Source organism: Scleropages formosus, chromosome 7, assembly GCF_900964775.1.
Source record: "Scleropages formosus chromosome 7, fSclFor1.1, whole genome shotgun sequence".
In the NCBI taxonomy this organism is placed as follows: domain Eukaryota; kingdom Metazoa; phylum Chordata; class Actinopteri; order Osteoglossiformes; family Osteoglossidae; genus Scleropages; species Scleropages formosus.
Window position 1 is genome coordinate 20,471,133 of NC_041812.1, and position 19,348 is coordinate 20,490,480.

General features: G+C 44.4%; 1 protein-coding gene across 3 annotated transcripts in view; it reads left to right on the forward strand.

The window, feature by feature from the left end:
• LOC108926189 (coiled-coil domain-containing protein 102A-like) overlaps nt 1–19,125 on the forward strand; it is a 66,761-nt gene extending 47,636 nt beyond the window's left edge. For 2 of the 3 annotated variants that reach the window (XM_018738752.2, XM_018738753.2), the window contains exons 7-9: nt 10,180–10,350; nt 10,821–10,924; nt 18,228–19,125. In XM_018738752.2, the coding sequence (XP_018594268.1) occupies nt 10,180–10,350; nt 10,821–10,924; nt 18,228–18,354 (402 nt within the window). In that variant the 3' untranslated portion in view covers nt 18,355–19,125. Of the gene's footprint in view, nt 1–10,179; nt 10,351–10,820; nt 10,977–18,227 lie in introns of those variants that run through there. The other variant, XM_018738754.1, reaches the window with a different exon arrangement.
• The last annotated feature ends 223 nt before the right edge of the window (nt 19,126–19,348 follow it).

The window sequence follows — 19,348 nt, forward strand, 5'->3', positions numbered from 1 at the left end:
GGTAAGCCATTATTGGTTAATGGTCTTGACACCTAAAGTGATTTTACTGCAGTGCAGTGCCATCTGTTTGTTCTGGGTGATCTAAGCGTCTCACTTATTGAGCTATGTTTATACTCCCTGTCCTGTTGTTATTACTATTACTGTCATCATGGCATTATTAACCACTGTTTTGTTTTGATTTGCCACTTTATCTGCCGCTGGTCCTGAGCTCATTTGTGTGTGTGTGGGTCAGAATATGCATAAGGTCATGAAATTAATTTTTGGCCTCATGTTCAGGTAATTCTTCAGACTTTCAGACTGTTTTCTGCAATGCTTCAGCCCTCAGTGTGACACAATTTCAACATATTTTCTTTCAGACTTTGATAAACATTAGCAAAGTATTGAAAAACACCCACTGCAGTCGAAAAAGAAAACGCCATCACAAAATCAAATACCGACAATAAGCGTACACCAGGATACCCCAACAGAAGTGTAAGCTGTAGTTAAAATTAGCATGTAAACGCTCTTAAACACTCTATATGTAAATTACTTTACACAAAGCATAATTAGCTGTCATCGCTGTTGTCATTAAAAACACTAAATACACACCTAATCAAACAATCGTCACATAACCAAGAAAATCATATCAAATACTGAATAACAACAACACAATTCTAAGATCAGGCATGAGAAACCATGAGAAACACAAACACACATCTCAGTAAAATAGCTGGCGGTATCCATACGCTTTTTAGAATCAACTTAGACAAAGCAGGAGTGTGACCTTGTTATGTGTCTGTGACTCAGTATGCCCACCGTGTGTATGTTCATGGCACGTGTACAGACTACAGCCACATGGCCTCTGCTCCTGGTTCCTCGCATTTCCTTAAAGTCCCTCATCATTTTCCCTTAAAAGACCGTGTTGGTGTGTCAGCAGATGTCTCCCGTAATAGCTGGAATGTGATTGTATTCTTTTTCCCCCTCCACGTTGTTATTCCATGTGCCAACAGGCATTTTGTCAGCTGTGCTCTGACCAGAGAGAAAATTCGTTGAAACTGTCTTAATATGAATACAGCGGTTTTCATCTGAGATTTAATGCACCATTTACACAAAATTAGGGAGGCCGGTTTTGTCTACTGAAAAAACGGTACATTAGATTCAACACAGCGGCTGCTCTCTGCTTTGGGCTAAATGCCTTGGTCTCAGTGTTGGTATAAAGCACTGTTAGGGTTGAAGGATAAAGATTAGGAGGTAGGTTATAAAAACAAAGGGCAGTAGGAGACATTTGCATTCAGGAGATGAAATTTGGGTATCCAGAGGTATTTATATAAATTACTTCAGTCATGTCCATAAGCAAAGTAATTCTAACCCATTGATGATGCTGGCAGGTAGTATATCAAGTAAAAATGGGACATGTAACGGGGCAACGGGTGGCATAGTGACAGACTCCTTGCCCTTGAAGGATGCAGGTTTGAATCCCATCTCCTGCTAAACTACCCTTGGTCAAGGTGCTTACGCTGAACTGATACAGTAAAAATTAACCAACTGTATAAGTGGGCATGCAACGACATTCTGATTAACACTGTAAATCGCTTCATGAGAAGCATCAGCTAAATAAGTAAATGTAAATACGGTACATAGTGATATGTAACATGAAAACTGTATTTTGAAATCCCTATAGGGCCCCTGCTTTTGTACCCCTGAGCAAGGTAATTTGTAAAGTAAATTCATAATAAATCATCCAGCTGTATAAATTAGTAGCATTTTCTTTGGATAAAATTTTAAATATTGTAACAACTTTGATTTTAAAAAAAAAAAAAAAAAAAAAAAAGCTGTGGAATGCAGATGTACTGGAAGTTACCAGTTGTAGTAAAAATACGTCCTGTAATCGTGAATGTGATGCAGTCCTGTGCTGCTTCTGCATCTACATGGACTTTCAGTCCCTGTGCTGTAAATGGGTGTAGTGTCTTTGCTGTCCCCATGTGGGGCGTCCGCTGGTCCAGCACGTATGCAGAACGAGGAAGACCTCGCCGGAGGCTGGTGTGGCATGGAGAAGGGCTAGGAGCAGGAAGCCAAAGTCACGGGGTTCGTCTGTCAGACACAGTTTTCAGAACAGGTCCGGCAATGGCACAGAGTGACCAGGAAGCATGCCGTTGCTGCGATCCATCCCCTCCATCTTAGTGTGCTCTTTAAACATGGCTGCACTCTCTGCTTGTGCACAGAGCAACAGTAAGCACGTAAGGGAGGTGACCCTGGGGAGGTGATGAGAGGTAAAGGACAATGGGAGGAAACGGAGAAGTAAAGAGGTGGTGGCTCAGGAGGGAGAGGGAAAATGATGCATGAGAAATGAGACAGTGCAGAAGACTATGTTTGAAGAGCATTTATACATACCACAAGGTGGAGGGGTGGGGGGGGGGGGGTGTTACTGTAGTGATGAGCTTGCAGCCCGACCAGGCCAGCAAGGGGATTAACTGCAGCCGATTGCGCCGAAAGCTCGCCTTTAATTACTGCAGGTGAGCTCTTGTCTCAGATGGGGGCTGAGGGAGGTCACGGCCATCCTCCACCTCTGCACAGCCGCCTCACATCCCTCTGTGTGTGTGTGTGTCTGTCTGTCTGTCTGTCTGTCTGTCTGTCTGTCTGTCATTGGGAAGGCAGAGGAGAGTCATGGAAAGCAACTTTGCACTTTGGGCATACTCCTTTGGGGACCTGAGTGTACTGTCCTTTGCCGTTGCTGTTGAGCCCCGTACATTTTTCCCTCATTCCTCTGTTTAGCGGCAAGAGGCCTCTCGAGGACGTGTTGCGTCTGGGTTTGTCACCGCACATCTCTGTGTACTTGTCCCTTTTCCAGCCGAGCTACATCACAGCTCCAGACTGCACCAACACTTGATGGTTCTACAGCCCAGGGCAGGTAGAGCTGGGCTATGTGAGGGTGAGAACAAGGGCAGCGACAGCTACTGAATAAGCTGTACCAGGGTAATGCAGAGGGCATTACTATATAGAGGTGATATAGAGGGCATTACTATACTGGGGTGATATATGAAGATACAGAGGTCATTGATCGTAGTACTGTCCTGGGGTGATATACAGTGTGTTGTTCATAGTTTAATTACAGTAATGTTATAAGGTGTGGCCTGTCTGTGCGTGAGGGAGCAAGCCTGAGGGGAGAAGCAGTCCAAGGTGGTACTCTTGGGAGAAAGTCAAGGGGGGGTGCGGTGTGATTCTGTGCTCCATAGTGGGCATGAATCACGCAATGAGCGCCTGTCAGTGTGAACACGCACACGGGGCCCCTGCCTGACAGCGTGGCTATTACTGTTCCCGTCACTCGGTAATCGGGGCCCGTTTCCGTGCCGATTGCGCTCCCCGCTCACTCGTTACGCTGTCTCGTTAAAGCTGATCTAATCCCGGCCGATAACGGGGTCCCAGCGAAATGGGCTTTTATGTGAGAGACGGGCCTAGTTATCTATCCCATTTCGGGCATGACGTTGTGGTGGATGGTGTTTTTATAAAGGGGCTGCATGGAAGGGTGGGGATGCGGGAAGAGATGTGGCCTAGGCGACCCACCGGTTCGCTGCCGTCGCGTTGTCACCAACGTGACAGCTGTGGAAGAGCACTGCTGAGACAGATATGTTACTCAGGGAGCACAATGGGAGATACATAGAGAAAGAAAACAACAATAGAGTCTTCTCCTGCCTCCTGTAGGTAATTTGTTCCTGAAAAACCTTTTGAAAGTTTGAATTCTTCTAAACCGAAAACGTAATTACCGTTAGTTTCAACGGTAAAAAATTTTGATCCATTTCTGAGCCCCGAAATTGACATTTATTTATGCTAAAATATTACCGAATCCCCCTAAAATGAACACAGTTACTTCAGCGGTTATCATTAGTTATCATAACAACATAACAAGGCAGTTTCCCTGCATAAATTACTACATAATACTGTATGGATGTCTGCCTGTGCTCATTCAGCTCTAATGTAGCTATTATATAATGTACACTTAACAATGACTCGCAAACATAAAGAAGAAACAGTTGGACCCCCGTATCTGCAGGGGAAAGGTTCCAAGCCCCCCAGCGAATGCCTGAAACTGCAGATAGTAGCGAACACTATATACTGTACATAACTATGATAAAGTTAAATTTATAAATTAGGCACAATAAGACATCATCGTAAGCAAAATAAGGGTTACTTGAACACAAGAACTGTGATGCCGTGAGAGTTGATCTGATAACCGAGCCGGCTACCAAGTGACTAATGGCTGGGTAGCGTATACAGCGTGGATACGCTGGACAAAGGGATGAATAATGTTCCAGGCAGGACTGCACGAAATTTCATCACGTTACTCATAGCGGCACATGATTTAAATTATGAATGTTTACTGTATTTCTGGAATTTTCTATTGACCGCAGTCAACCGCGATATGGGCGTCCTATTGTACTTGTGATGTTTAGTGCTTGTTTTAATTCAACCTTCAATGCAAGAAACAAATCAGTAAAGACAAAAGAAATCAATGTAAACAATGCAAAAGAATTCACACTCGGTGAACAAGTTGACATGGTTTGGACAGTCCAAGCAGAGCCTATAATAATTATAATGATTACTGAGATTATAACAGGTAAAACTAGCAAACAATGGCTGATGGAGCTTGAGAACTTAATGAAGCACAAGTCAAACTATAACCATCTGGATCATGGTGGCTTTGGTCTCACTCAGTTATCAGGAGGAATGCAAAATCCAAATTCAGTCTTCATAAATACAAAGAAATTTTTCAGAAGTTGAATTCAGGACATTAAATGAAATTTAAATTCTCATAGTCAAGGTACATATATTCTGGAATGACTGTACTCTATTTCTACAGCGGTTAACGTGCTGTTGGTGCTACTTGTCGCATTACCTTCTCCGTTACAGCAGCAAAGTAGATTTTGATCAAGGTACTCTAGTGGAAATTGCCCAGCTCTATAAATGGATGTATAATTGTAAGCGGCATAGTGTGCAAACTTATTATTATAAGTTTCTTTGGAGAAAAGTGCCAGATTAATTATTAAATGTAAATATATATATACAGGCTAGGTGCATCTCTGAGCTCTGCTCAACTCTCGTGGAGTCTTTTCGGTTGGGTACTCCAGCGTTTCGTCCTTCGCCGGATGCTGTGTGGATTTTTGTGGCTGGAGACTGTGTAGCAGGTCCTCCCTCTGTGGCTGGGAAGCCTGGGACTCGGTCAAGGAGAAACATTAGAGTCGCCAAGGGGCGAAGGGAGAACCAGGCACACTTCCAGGATGAAGTGCATGAGCCCTGCACCGTGTGTGTGTGAATTCCACACTGCTGGGACCTTGCTTGTTCCAGTTAAGGGTACTCCCAAGGCTGATGTTTCCTCATCACAGCTCTTTTTAGAAAGCCTTGTTTGCCTGCACACATTAGACGGAATGGCAAATAATCTCTGTGTTGTTGGCGATTACGCATCTATAAGTGTCATTTAGCGAATATGAATTTCCTTGCGTTTGTTAAAATGCAACAGGTTTGGTTTTAGAACGCAATGCTGAAAGAGGAAAGGAGTTAAATGTCAGGCAAGGTTTTTCACACCTTTTCATGAATTTAGCTTTAGCAGTGTGCATATAAAATTAAGTTTGTATGCATTTGCCTTGATTGGAACTGGTTTTAAACAAAAACAAACTGGAAAGCAGAAGTAATATTTTTAAGTATAGCATACAACATAAATGAATGTGCATTATACTCCAAATAGCTGACAGTAAAAATATGTATGAATTAAAAAAAAAAAAAAAAAAATCTCATTTTATGAATAGGCATATCTGTCTTCCCGGCCCACTGACATTCTGGGACACACTGGGGCGATTGAGAAAGTGTTTGTCCTTCTCTCGACAGGATTTCCAATTTTTCTTTTTCCCGCTCTAGTGAGAAAGTGGGCAAAATGACTGTGACTTTCAAAGGGACGTTTTCTGCTGTATTAGTATATTTTTATGCGGTCGAGTCCGGCTCCAGCGTCCAGCGGTAATCTGGCAGCCGGTTCTCCCGGGACTCCGGTGCCCTGCCACTGTTCTCCGAGGCTGGACTATATAGCGCTTAGCGGGGATCACCGCATGCTTCATCGCTCTGACCGTGGAGACGTCCCTTCAGAGAGTCCCACATTAATCAAGTTGATCTTTGTCTCTTTTGTTTTCTGCATCCAAATGTTCCGGGTGCGGTTTTTAGTTTGCTTTGTAATTTGGTTTGTTCTGATTTGGGCTTCGTACGGACCGAATACATAAGGCCCCCGCATTGCACAAAGGAGTCGGCAGAGCTGGATCAATTGAGCTACCTCAGAGTTTGCAATCCCAGCGGAGCCAAATGAACTGATTTTATTGCGCTCCTCTTAGCGGGTTAGACACCTGACTGTCTGCGTGGGAGGTTTTTCAAGGATTTCTTTAAACTGCTGTCAGCTCTGCTGAACGGACTTGGGTTGCATCCAGAGCTGTAGCTCTTGTCGTCGTTTGAATCTGAATTGCCATTAATGGATGTTAGCTTCATATGGTTCTGCATTCAATATTTTCTGTTTTTTTTTTTTTTCTCTTTCTCACTTTCTGCACAGTATGCACCGAATTCTCCGCGCTGTGCTTGTGTTAGACGTGTGCCGCATTTATCGCTGTTCCTCTGACTGAACAGCCCCACTGCTCACCTCTATATAAAGATCAATGGGCTGAGTGACGCTGTCAGGTAGTTTTGACGGCATCGTTGTTGGTGGGTATTATTTTATGAAGTCTCCGTTTTACAGCGTGTACTGCTTTGCAAGGCCTTTTCGTTTAATGCATGGCCTGCCGTGGTAAATCCCCCATACTGTCAGGCGCGGGAAACTCAGCGGATGTGTGTTGCCTTTCTTTTGGCTTTTTTTTCTGCTTTTTTTTTTCTTTTCTTTTTTTTTTAAACAAAGAAAAGGCATAGCATTCAGAAAGCCTTCTGAAATTTGCATTCTCTCCTTCATCTAATGGATTTTACATGAGAACATACACATAAATAGCTGGCATTGATACAGGTATCCGAGTTGCTGAAAGAGCACAGGGGAAACTTTGGGGCTGGGGGGGGGCGGAAGGAATTGACGCACACCTGCACCTGGTCTAGCACACTGGTTCGTACGGTCTTTTTGTAGGCTTCGTTGCAGCAAGCTGCTGCCTGTGGCCTGATTTGCCTGGCCTAGAAACAGGTGCATGTGCTAGACCAGAGTATCATACAACCCCTCCCTCTCTCCGCATTGGCTGCGGAGGTGTGGGTGATGGGTTCCAGCCTCAGGGAGGCGGGATGGGGCAGGTTGTCGTGGCAGGTGTCTGTTTAGTCATGTATTTTTGGCTTAAGTAATTGGCATGTTCCCCCATTTAACTGTTAGTTGTCCCCACAGCACACCCTGCTGCCCTGAACGTCTTCTAGCGGCACAGCGGGAGCACCGTGCTGCTTTTGAACCCAAAGGTCACAGGTTTGAATCCCACCTCCAGCTAAAGTACCTTTGAGCAAGGTACTTACTCTAAATTGCTCCAGTAAAATTACTCAGCTGAATAAATGGGTAAATAACTGTAAGTAACTTAACCTAGTGAGTTGCTTTGGAGAAAAGCGTCAGGTAAATGTTATGTGTAGCATTGGACACAGTCAGTAGAGAGGGTGGGGTTAGTAGTTATGTTTTCATTTGTATTTATTCATTAGCACTTTTCTCCAAAGTGACATACAGTCAGTATTAACTAGTACTGAGCTGACACCTTTACCCAGTGTACTGGATACACTGCGCTCAACTCCTACAGTCATTCACCCATCTCTACACCAAGCAGTGTGACACACGCACACAAAAACGCACGCTCAAAGGGAAATTTAGTCACCAATTCACCTAAAACATATCAGTCTGTGCCATGTGTTTGATGTTTATTGTACCCATCTTTCCAATCCATTATCAATAACCACTTGTCCAGTGCAGGGTCATGGGGGTCCAGAGCCTATCCCAGAAGCATAGGGTGCAAGGCAGAGTACACCCTGGATGGGATGCCAGACCACCACAGGGCAATCACGCACGCAATCTAATACACACAAGGCCACTTATAGTCAGCAACACACCTGAAGCGAGTCTTTGAACTGTGGGAGGAAACCCGAGCAAACATGGGGAGAACGGGCAAACGCCACACAGACTGCGCTGGGTTTGAACCTTACAACTGATTCCTCTGTCTTGGCACTGTGAGGCACTAGCACTACTTGCTCAGCTACAGGTCTTCAGTTTCCCTTAACTCCTCTTTTGTAGCGTTATGAGGAGGAGAAAACATGTGAGAACAGTATGGGAAGTTGGGGGTTGTATTCTCGGGCCTGTTTCGGGTCCTGACGTGCAAAGCTCGACAATTTCAAGTTTTTTATTTGGTGCAAAAGCTCTGTCTTCTGGACTTTGGTCCCTCATACCACTCCTTGCCTGCATGGCCACACGCTTACTGTTGCGCTGGCAAACAAATGAGATTGTGCAGCCTCTAGGAGTTTTCTGTTTAAGTATCAAATATGTTGAAGGTACTAAATGTTTGCTACTTTTTAAAGTTCCTGTAGAGTTCTGTACATTTGAAACCCAGTGGCATCTATTTCATTGTTGGGCTATAAAAATAAGATTGTTGGGCCTTGGGGTGTTTCAGGTTAATTTTTCCAGGTTCGTACATTTATATTTCGGTTAGCGTTCTGTTTTTAGTGTCCCCAAACATACACAGCAAAGCTAAAAGGTGTGGGTTGTAGCTCATTTATTTCTGGCAATATGAGCTTTTCATATTTCTGTCCAGCGGTGATTAATGCAGGTGATTCAGAGTTGATGTCCAGGGTAGGGCTGGGGCTGAGGGGGGTAGCAGACAGTGATGGATTGTCCCATTCCACAGTGTGATGCTCAGCAAAACCCTCGCTGCTGGTGTGTGGAGCAGCGCCGTGTGTGTGTGGAGAGCATTCTCAGAGGAAACGTGGAAACGTGAAAATTGCGCATCTCCTTCCTCAAAGGGTGGCCTTCCGCGGCGCTCTCCTCGCTCACTTAAAGAATGGCAGCCGCAGGGTCCATCTCAGATAGTTTTACAAGCAACCGCGGGTCCGATAGGGTCGGACTTTTGGCGACCTGTCCACCTTAAGTTAGTGGAGTGAGTGGTGTTAGTGCCTCAATCCTCTACAGCCGCTGGAGCAGGGGCTGCAGAACCTCATTTGCCAATAAGAGAGGTGGGCACTGCTGTGAGAGCTGTGAAAAGCCGAGCTCAGTTTGCAGCGCTGGTGTTGGCGCGCTTTGTCTGAAATGTCTGATTCCATAAATGGCATCACCTGCTACAACTGAACGTGGTCTGTGATCAGATGGCCACCATTCTGCAGCTGGGATAAAAACACCATAACGTACAACCCGTCCCTCACCTGAAAGCATTAATTCATTTAATTTGGGTTTACCGTAATCAGTGCTCGGATTGGTTGAGACTATCGTGTGACAGGAAGTAGGGAGGGAGAAATATACACGGTAGTTATTTTAGTTATGGAAGAAGCATAGGGTTTGGATGCTTTTCGGAATGAAATATACAATAAGCAGTGAGTAAACTACCTATTGTGGATGTAAAAATCCTATATTACTGGGAAATAATACCATTCCGCTGAATGATAAGTCCGTAGTGTAAAAATACGGTACATATTTCCTTAAGGCTTTGCAGCAGTTTTCTACTGTGTGAATCTCCATTACTCACGGGAATGGTGCGCTGTCCGTTTCAATAAACTTGTTCAGTTTGGGCTCCTGAGCAACACTACCTCCAAGTGTCAAGAAGTGATCTCCCTTCCGAAATAAGGAAGAACTGCACCGAATACGGAAGAACTTCTTTATTAACGAAAAAAAACCTTTGGTTAAAGCATTCGAGGGAAATATAAATATTTTGTTGTGTGAAAGTGCCAACTTGTTTTCCCCTTGTTTCTGGTGTGCAAAGTTATTTGTTCTTTGATGTTGTAGAAATTGCTAGACTTGTTTAGGGTTTTGAAGGGCTGCTCTTTTGCGAGGCTGCTGTAAATGCTGCCTGTACATGAAGCCAGACTAAGCAGATTGGACCCTTGTTTCCTGTCCTCTTTAATTTTTATTCATGTATGAAATGTTGTCTTTTTTTGTGGGAAACATGGCAGCTTGTCATGCAGACATAGAAAGTGTTCAGTTTGAGGAAGCTGGCATCTTGTCCCCTCTCTGTCCCTCTCTCACAGGAGCTGGCAGACATGCGTCATGTGCACTGCAAGATGAAGAAGCAGTACCAGGAGAAGACTGCAGAGCTGGCGCACGCCAACCGGCGAGTGGAGCAGCACGAGGCTGAGGTGAAGAAGCTAAGGCTGAGGGTGGAGGAGCTGAAGAAGGAGCTGGGCCAAGCAGAGGATGAGGTCAGCGAGCTGGGCAGGAAAAGCTTGGGGTGGCGGCCCAGGGTTCTACATGCTGTGGCACTTCCTGTAATTGGGGGACTAATGTGACCTGCTACTTGTTGGCAGCTGGGACTCAGCGGTGCACATTTTAGCAGCGGTAATGAGGTGGGTCATGCTGGGTAAGGTTTGGTATATTGGTTGCAACTACAGGAGTGCAACTCTAAACGCCGCGTTCTTTTGGACTTTTTCTCAGTGCTTCGAGTATCTAAAGAGCTAATTGAATAACACTTGAAATGTGTTCTATTAGCATATGAAGTGATGTTGGCATCCCTGTCACATTGTTGGACACCCTCCATTTGTCAGATTTATTAATGAGAAACAGAAACAAACATGAAATGAATTCTTTCGGCCTTCAGATTTCACACTAAGTGTTCTTGCTCTTGTGACGGGTTTGTGATCTACCCTGTGCTCAATGTGTCGCTGTGTCTCAGCTGGATGAAGCCCACAATCAGACAAGGAAGCTGCAGAGGTCTCTGGATGAGCAGGTGGAGCAGTCGGAAAACCTGCAGGTCCAGCTGGAACATCTGCAGTCTAGGTGAGTTCTCCTTGCTCCCCTGCAGTCCAGGTAAATATATGTAACCATAGCAGTGGCAGATGGTAGAATATTGGTTAGAGCTGCTGCACTACATCTGAAGGAGCCAGGTTTGAATCCCGCCTCCTGCTCTCATACTATTTGATCAAGATACTTACCCTGAATTGATACAATAAAAATTATGCAGCTGTATAAATGGAAAATTGCATAAGTAGTTTAACATTTGTAAGTCAATTTCCTGAAAAGTGTCGGCTAAATGAATAAATGCAAATTTAAACTGTACTGATGTTCCTGCAACGAGTCTCTTTGGTTTCTTCATAAGAGTTTTGCGTACAGGAATAATCGCTGCCGAAAAGATCGCTTATGATTACCATAAATGAACCTGACAAGTCGTCTATAGTCACCGTAATTTAACAGACAGTCCGACACATTTGATCTCATTGCCAGTGATGCCCAAACCTGCATTGTTATTCTGTCAATATTCTGTCTGGCAGCCAATTACAGCTTTGCTTTGCTCACAGCTGGCTGCTGAGCTGTTAGTTACCATGGTAACAGCAAGCCTGCGTCCCACCCTTGAGCGAGGAAGAATGCCAATATTCAGCCCCACAGAACAATGCATTGCATGTTGATGTGAGTGGCAAGGCTACAGGAATTCGGTGCTGGGTTTACATCTTCGGGATTCTCGCGTAACCCCAACGTAATTTCTTTGCATGTAATGATGACTAAAGAACTGTTAATGGGAATGATTTCCAAAGCAGAATGTTATTTTCATAATGCAAATATGAAGTCCAGATATATAACCTTTATCATACTGTTATAGATGCCCTCTGATTTGGGGGCAGCAGGTGGCATGTAGGATGAGACACTGCATTGTACTGAAAAGACCCAAGTTCAAATCCCTACCTGCTGCTGTTCTCTTGAGCAAGGCACTTACTCCATCAATATATGTATACTTAGAAAAGTGTACTCTTTTCTACATTAATAACGCAGGTCATTTTGTAGAAAAGCGTCATCAAAATTATAAACGTTATTAGAATAAATAAAAATAACTTTGGTTTCAAAACGGTTCACCAAGTGTTATTCACCATGTTTTTTTAGTCTTGTTCAGTATCCCTACTTCTGCGATCTGAGAAATCTCTGCTTTATCGCCAGTCCAATTAGTTCTCCAGGGTTTGTGATGCCAGTGCTCCGGTCCTTGTTCTGTACCACACAGAGCTCTCCAGTGAACCAGTGCACTCTGCATTCACCTCAGCTGCGTTCCAGCCGCAGTCCTGGCCATTCTGAGTGATGGCCCCCCGTGGACCGCTGGGGCTGCACGCAGTGCAGATGACAGCGCCTCTGCCACATCACAGATTCCCACAGACCTGGTCCCAGTGCATAACATTGTTAATGACTTTTGAGAAAAAGGCTCTTGGAGACCTGGCAGCCCAACAGGGTAGACGGAGGCACGGAATAATAATAACTGCATCAGGATCTAGGTGCGGCCTCAATAGCTTAATCCACGAAAATTTTTTGCAGCGTATCACCCCTCATAATAGTATTACACACTCCCGTCCTTTACGCGGTGCTGAGAACATAATAGAGCACAGAATGACAGTGGAGAGCCCATAATAGAGCACGGTAATAACTAATTCGGTACAACTGTAGAAGAACTGGCACAAGGTAAGAAAGAGTTGCGTATTGACACAGAAATATGTAAAGAAATCCTCCGCCATGCCTAAGCTGCCTGTAAACAAAATGTTTTACAGACGGGCAGCAGCTCATAAGCTTCCCAACGGATGAATGGGAATGTTTGATAAGGAGGCAGCTGACAGTCTCTCTCGCCATGTCCAGGACCTAATCCTCAGAGCTCCCACCCCTCTCCCCTCCCAACTACAGATACGTGGGATCAGGGCTGCTCCTCTCCAGCTTTTAGCATCTGCCTTGTCACTCTCGGCCCGTGTTGCCGCCATTATCTGTTCTGTCAGACGCGCCAGCCCACCGGCCCGTTATCTTGTTCGAGCAACAGGGTCATGCCATACATGTAAAGTGGGGGAAATTGCCCCATGGTGCATTCTTTCACACTGTCAGGTGAAGAGGTGCACTAGCAGATAGTATAGGTCACATGTCAGATAGCAGTTCCTTGGCTGTCCGCAGACACTTCTCCATGTCAGCGTAAAGCTCCTGTTGGTTGGATGTATTGGCATTTCGTATTTATTTGTTTAGCTGATGCTTTTCTCCAAAGCAACTCACACTGTTAACCTATTTACTATGATTTGCTTATTATACAGATGAGTAATTTTTATTGAAACAATTCAGGGTAAGTACCTTGATCAGAGGTACAGCAGTAGGAGGTGGGATTCAAACCTGGTCCAGAGACAGTGGCTCTAACCACTACATCATCTCTTGCCCCAAATTAAAATATTTTAATGGTTTTCATCATTTAATTTTTTATCATTCAGGACATATTTTCTGGAAAAACTAGGGCTTTTATTGGAGCAGCTCAGGTTAATTAGAGTGGTCAAGGGAATGAAAGTGTTGTCTCATCTGAGGGGTCAAGGTCATGACAGGCTGACCGCAGCCTAACTAGCTCATCACGTGTTGTTTGGACCTGCTGCCCACCTGACTCAATGTTTGTGTATATGTGTGTTTTAAGGGTTTGCTGCAGGAGCGGCGGCAATTTATTTTCCTTTTTGCTCACTCTCGGACAAGGCTGCGCTATTATCGAACCGCACTTCTACGCCCTTCCTCAGTGCAGCCATTAAAAGAGCAGCATGCACAATAATCTGCTCACCCAGTCTATAACAGTAAAGCTGATTTCAAAATCAATATACAGGAAGTGAACAGTGGGCCCGTGTTTCGGGAACACAAGCTCTTGACTTGAAGGCTGGGGAGCCAGACGTCCACATGGACCTGCAAACATGTTCAGGTTGTGAAGCAGGAATGTGGACGTGTACACAGAGAAACACATTCACACAGAGATAGAAGGTAGCCACTGGTCAGCCACTGCACCTTTGCAATAAAAGGCCTCATTTGGCCACTAGTATTGACCTTACCTTCTTATATCGCTGCTCCTTAGAACTGTCGCCGTAAATTGCTAACCTCACCATGATGTCAGGCATCAAGCGGTATTTTACATCCAGCCAATGTTTTAAACTTGCCACTTGGTTTATAGAATGTGTAACAAGGTGGAATAAAAGCCCAGGCAGCTGTAGAGTCACCGTGCACAAGGCAAGCTCCAGATAAAACACGTAAACCTACCAGTTAAACCACTCTCTTTGATTCACAGTGGAGAAGAAAGCAGGATGTGTAGAAGCCACATTGTTTTCGTTTGTCTGTATAATACAGTGTGCAAACCAACATACACACTTATATGCTTATTCCTGAAACCAGTGTATTCCTCCTGAAAATGGACCAAATATTAAAAAAAAAAGAAAAACTGAATGAAGAAATGATTTATTCCATTACTTCTTATGGTGAAAAATTCCAAATAATTCCAGGCCCATCCCAATTCACCCAAAGAAGTTGTGAAATGCATTAAATAGAATGAGTAACAGTTAATAACAGTATATATAATTTTTAAAAAAAAAAATTATTTCATAAGTAAAGCTGCAGTGATCGTGTGCATGGACTGGCTTAAGGAAGGCAGAAGCTACATGTCATTTTTTAAAAAATGCATAATTAGACAATGAAAGCACAAAATAGAGGATGGAAACAAAGGCATGTGGATATACATTAAGACCATAAGACCATACAGTAGAGTGCAGGACCGCAGCTGAGAGTGTGGGTACACAGTTCCCATAGTGCAATGCATCTCTGAGTTTCTCTCACACAACCACTTGGCACAGATGTCAAATGTGGTTTCAGTTTATTGCACTGGACCAAATATTGCAGGTCAGATAAATGCAAATCTGGACCAATAAATAGTATTAATGTATTAATAATCGTGGACCGAAGAAGTAAAGCCTATCAGAAGACTGAATGGGAGGGATGAGTGTGTTTTACTCAAGTGACAAAACCTTTAATGCACAATGGCACAAACTCATTATTGAGCTACTGTGAGGGTAATAACTTGAATATATACTTGTTTACAACTTGAAGTTGTGTTTAAACAGCCTGTGAGATAAGGGCCAGGGGACTGCAGAGCAACTGAGCTGGTTTTTTTTTTTCTTTTTTTTTTTTTTTTTGTGTACTTCCTCCACTCACTCTCACAGAGTCAGGGCCCAGAAGGGACAGAAAGGGACAGAAAGGGACGATGGGACCCAGGTGTATGCTGGAAAGCGCTGATGTAGACAAGCGCTGGCTACACCAGCATTGGTTTAATCTGTCTTCATTAGGTTGGACAGGTGTATCCCTTTCTCTATAACCCACAGTCGGTGATGGGGGGCAGGGGGCTGATAGCAAAATGGGTGGGGCTTGGAAGTGGTTATCCGTTAACACTAATTCTTTTAACCTACGTTTATCTCTGTTTATTTAGCTGATGCTTTTCTCAAAAACAACTTAGAAAGGTGTACCCTTTCATAAAGCTGGGCTTTTTTTTTACTGGAGCAATTGAGGGTAAGTATCTTGCTCACAGGTACTATAGCTGGAGGTGGGCACTGAAATTTGGTCCTTCGAGTCCAAACGTGGGACCTCTAAGCCTACACTACCTTCTACTACTAGATTCAGTTTGGGCTATCAACCAGAATCTTGCAGTTTTTAATGTTTTCATTTAAATGGGAAGAACAGGCACAGTCTAAACTCAATAAAACAGTCGGCCAACCGTGGTTCTTATGTTGAGTGTAGCTCTGGCAAGGTTAAATGTGAACTGGGAGGACCTGCGGAAAGGGATGCAATGGCATGGCCTGAAGTGGCCCAGCAGATAAATGACTGTCTGAGGAACTTAAAGGCAGACGTTCACTCTGTACGGCGGATTTACAGCTGCTCACCTTAATGTGACCCGGCTGAGTGTTTAGGCTAAATCTAAAAGCTTTTAGATTGAGTGGGTGTCTGTGGTCAGAACGCTATTATGTGTAATTTAGCGCCATTAAGGCCCTCCATTCTTATGTGCGCATCCCCCGTGGTGGGCCAGCTCTGGTTCCTGTCAGCACCACAGCGAACTCTCAGCAAACTTGCTCACCGCCAAGCTCCGCAGGATGTCTCCAGTACCGCACGCTCCCATGTCTGGACGACACTGGAGATTTTACGAGCGGTGCTGTAAGATCTTGGGACCATGAGGTCATGGATTTCACATTTGAACATGACCTAACCATGATGCCCTTCCTGAGGCTTTGAACACAGCAGGATTTAGAGACTATCGAATGGATTGAAGTTTCTCCCAAGACCCCAACGGAGACCTAATAGGAATTTGGCTGGAAGGTAACTTTGCCACTAGCATGTTTATTCTTGCAAGGTTTTATGTTGGCTTCGTGACAGAAACTCACAGGATGCTGCTTCCAACTGTTTCATCGCTAACCTGTGCTTAGTGTGTCTGCTCACACATCCCCTTAGACCCCTGCTGGCATTTCTCATTCCCCCCTCGGTATATCCCAACTAAGGATGGTGTTAGCTGAGAAGCGCTGGCTTGTTTCCTCTCGGTTTTTTATAATTAATCCGTATTTACACTGATGGCTGGCAAACGCACCGTGCTGAGATTTCAGACAGCTGGTCCTGCTTGAGCACACATTTCCACAAGATTAAGCCTCCATCACCTAGTATAGCGAAACAGTAGAATGACAAGGCAGACAGGTGACCGGGGTGGCAAAACTGCTGGATTAACTTTGCACGGTTTTTTTTTTTTTTTTTTATTAGAGTTTTAGCTTTTCATTTTGTTATTGCGCCTTGTGACAGATTGCATATGCACATATATATATATATTTATACTGTATATATACAGTATATATGTGTGTGTGTGTATATATATATATATACACATACATACACATACACACAAATCTATTCTACTAATAATTCAACAGACCTCTGCACAGAAGCTGCGGGCTGTGGCCTGACGTGCAGCTCGAAACATTAGGAGTGCAGTTAGAGCAGATGGGTGACCAGCGAGCGCAACGGTTAAGGACTTTGACTTGTGATCTTAAAACTTCTCATTTTAGGCCCACTTACAGCCCTGCTCCAGTACCCTTGTTCAAGGTATCTGCTGTGAACTTATACAGTAAGAATACCCTGCTGTGTTAATGAGCAAAAATTTGAAATTCGCTTTGAATTAAGGTGTCGGGGAAGTACATGAAATGAAGAGCAGATGGGACATGTATGGAGAAGGGGATACCATTTTGATTTCTCTCTTGTACATGTGCTTTTGTGCATGTCCATAACTGACACAGTGCCTTTTTGAGTCTTGTCACACTGCCAGCCAAAGAAGGCCCTATCCTTTCAACTGTCCTGCTTAGATGTTTCGCTGCGTGGTGTCCCAGTTGCTCTTTTTTGTGTTTAACCGCTGAATTTCTCTCAACTAAATGTTTACATCGTTTTACCAGAAATCAAGGGAGCCTTTGTTTAGTTAAGAGAAAAGGGAGCCTGCTACTTTTATTTATTACATACTTCTTAAGTCCTTCAGTAAAATTGTTATTAATGGTCCTGTTTATATGCTGCATTTATTATGACCTTTTACCGGGTCAGTCATAGTTAACATTATGAAAGATACCAATTACTATACTGTAGTTATTCTAGTGCTCAAACTAAAATTGGAACAGAAGGATTTAACAGCGTTTAATTAGTGCATTTAATGTAATAAACAGGCCGGTGTAATTCTTGGCCACACAATAATTGCAAGTCATTTCATAGGAAATTGGCAGTTGAGCGCACATGGGGGTTGTGGCTGTGTTCTGGCGGTGGCTGGTGGTCCTCTTCTCCTGTGAGGAGCACACGTCGCCTCGGGGATGAGGAGGAGAGGGTCTCGGTGCCAGGTAGTCGAGAGGAAGGGTGGGCATTGTTAGGCGGCGGCGTCGGAATCGATCATTTTCAAACAGTTCTCGGTTCTTTGGAGACTCAATGACGAGGTGAAATAAAGCTTAAAAATAGTTTAATAAAGTCCTTAGAATTTCTCCAAGTGTTATCCGTCACAGACGTATGTGCCCGCGCATCCTTTCTCTGTCTTTTTATACACCCCAAAACTCGTAAATAATAATAAAGTGAGTACATTCAGTCAGCAGGAAGCTGTGGGGCAGACAGTGGAAGTAGAAGGCCAGGATGTGAGGAGAGCTGTTTGTTGTACGTGTCCTGTAGGTTCGGACCTATCGTTGCCTCCTTGCCATGAATGACTGGTACGACGGTCATCTCGCCCGCGGGCTCACTTGCTCCCTCCTCTTTTTTTTTTCTGCCTCTACTCTAGGCTCCGGCGTCAGCAAAATCCCGGCCTGTTCGGGAAGATGCGCTCATCCAGATTCGGCTCGGAGAACCCGGACGAGCCGCCCAGTGACCTGGATGACGAAGAGGAGCTGCAGATACAGATGGCTTGAGTTTCAGAACAAAGTCCAGGATGTCCGCTGGCTGGGGCCTTTCTATCGCATTGTCACTCCGACCGTTGCGTCAACATACACATTGAGTCAGTGACTGTGTCTGTTAGTGGGCAGTGAAAGTCCTGAAGGTCCATCTTTCCATGGCTTCTTCAAGTGCTGATGGCTCTTCGCCTGCTGTTCCGGTCACTGCCAAGGGACACAGATCCAACATATGAAGCCTTCGTTGTTACACTCTCAGGAACCCACCCTCACAGCAATCTCAGAGCATCCTGAAAGCGCTGTGTAATGGAAGTATCAGGACTATTGTAAGCACCTCCAGATTTCTCTTAAATGGTGCCCCCCACTTCTGCCCCATCAGCAGCAGGGCTACTTAACCGTTCATCCTAAAAGCAATAAGATTCAAAGTTCACTCCACCAGCTCCACTAAAAAAATACCACAAGTAATGAGGACCAAGCCATTTGTAATGGTTTTATTGGAGATTATTTATCTTTAATCTGTTTTTTAATTAAATTCTATTAGTCACTTTTTCTATTAAGCTTTGTAGGCGTGTTACTTGGTTGCATGTCCATGCTGTGCAGTGCTACGCGCTGTGTGTTGTGTCACGTTCTGTCCTCTTCCTTCTCTGCCCTCGTGTTTACCGAGATGTCTTATCATTTTCAATTCCACCATCAGTATTTGGGTAAATGAAAGAAGATGTTTTTAAGGAGAGAGACTGGATCAACAGTGCTCTCTCTCTCTCTCTCTGTGTGTGTGTGTGTGTGTGTGTGTGTGTGTGTGTGTGTGTGTGTGTGTGTGTGTGGGGGAGAGAGAGAGAGAGAAATAGACTGCACATGCCAGCATGCAGCGCTTTTCGCACGTTTGCATGTGGTCACGTGCACTCGTAAGTTCCCTCGGTGAGGTTGCGGGTCGTGGCTGACACACAAGAGATGGTGAGAGATGTTACTATGGAAACCATCCCAAAAACCAAGGATAAACAACCTCGAGAAGCATCAA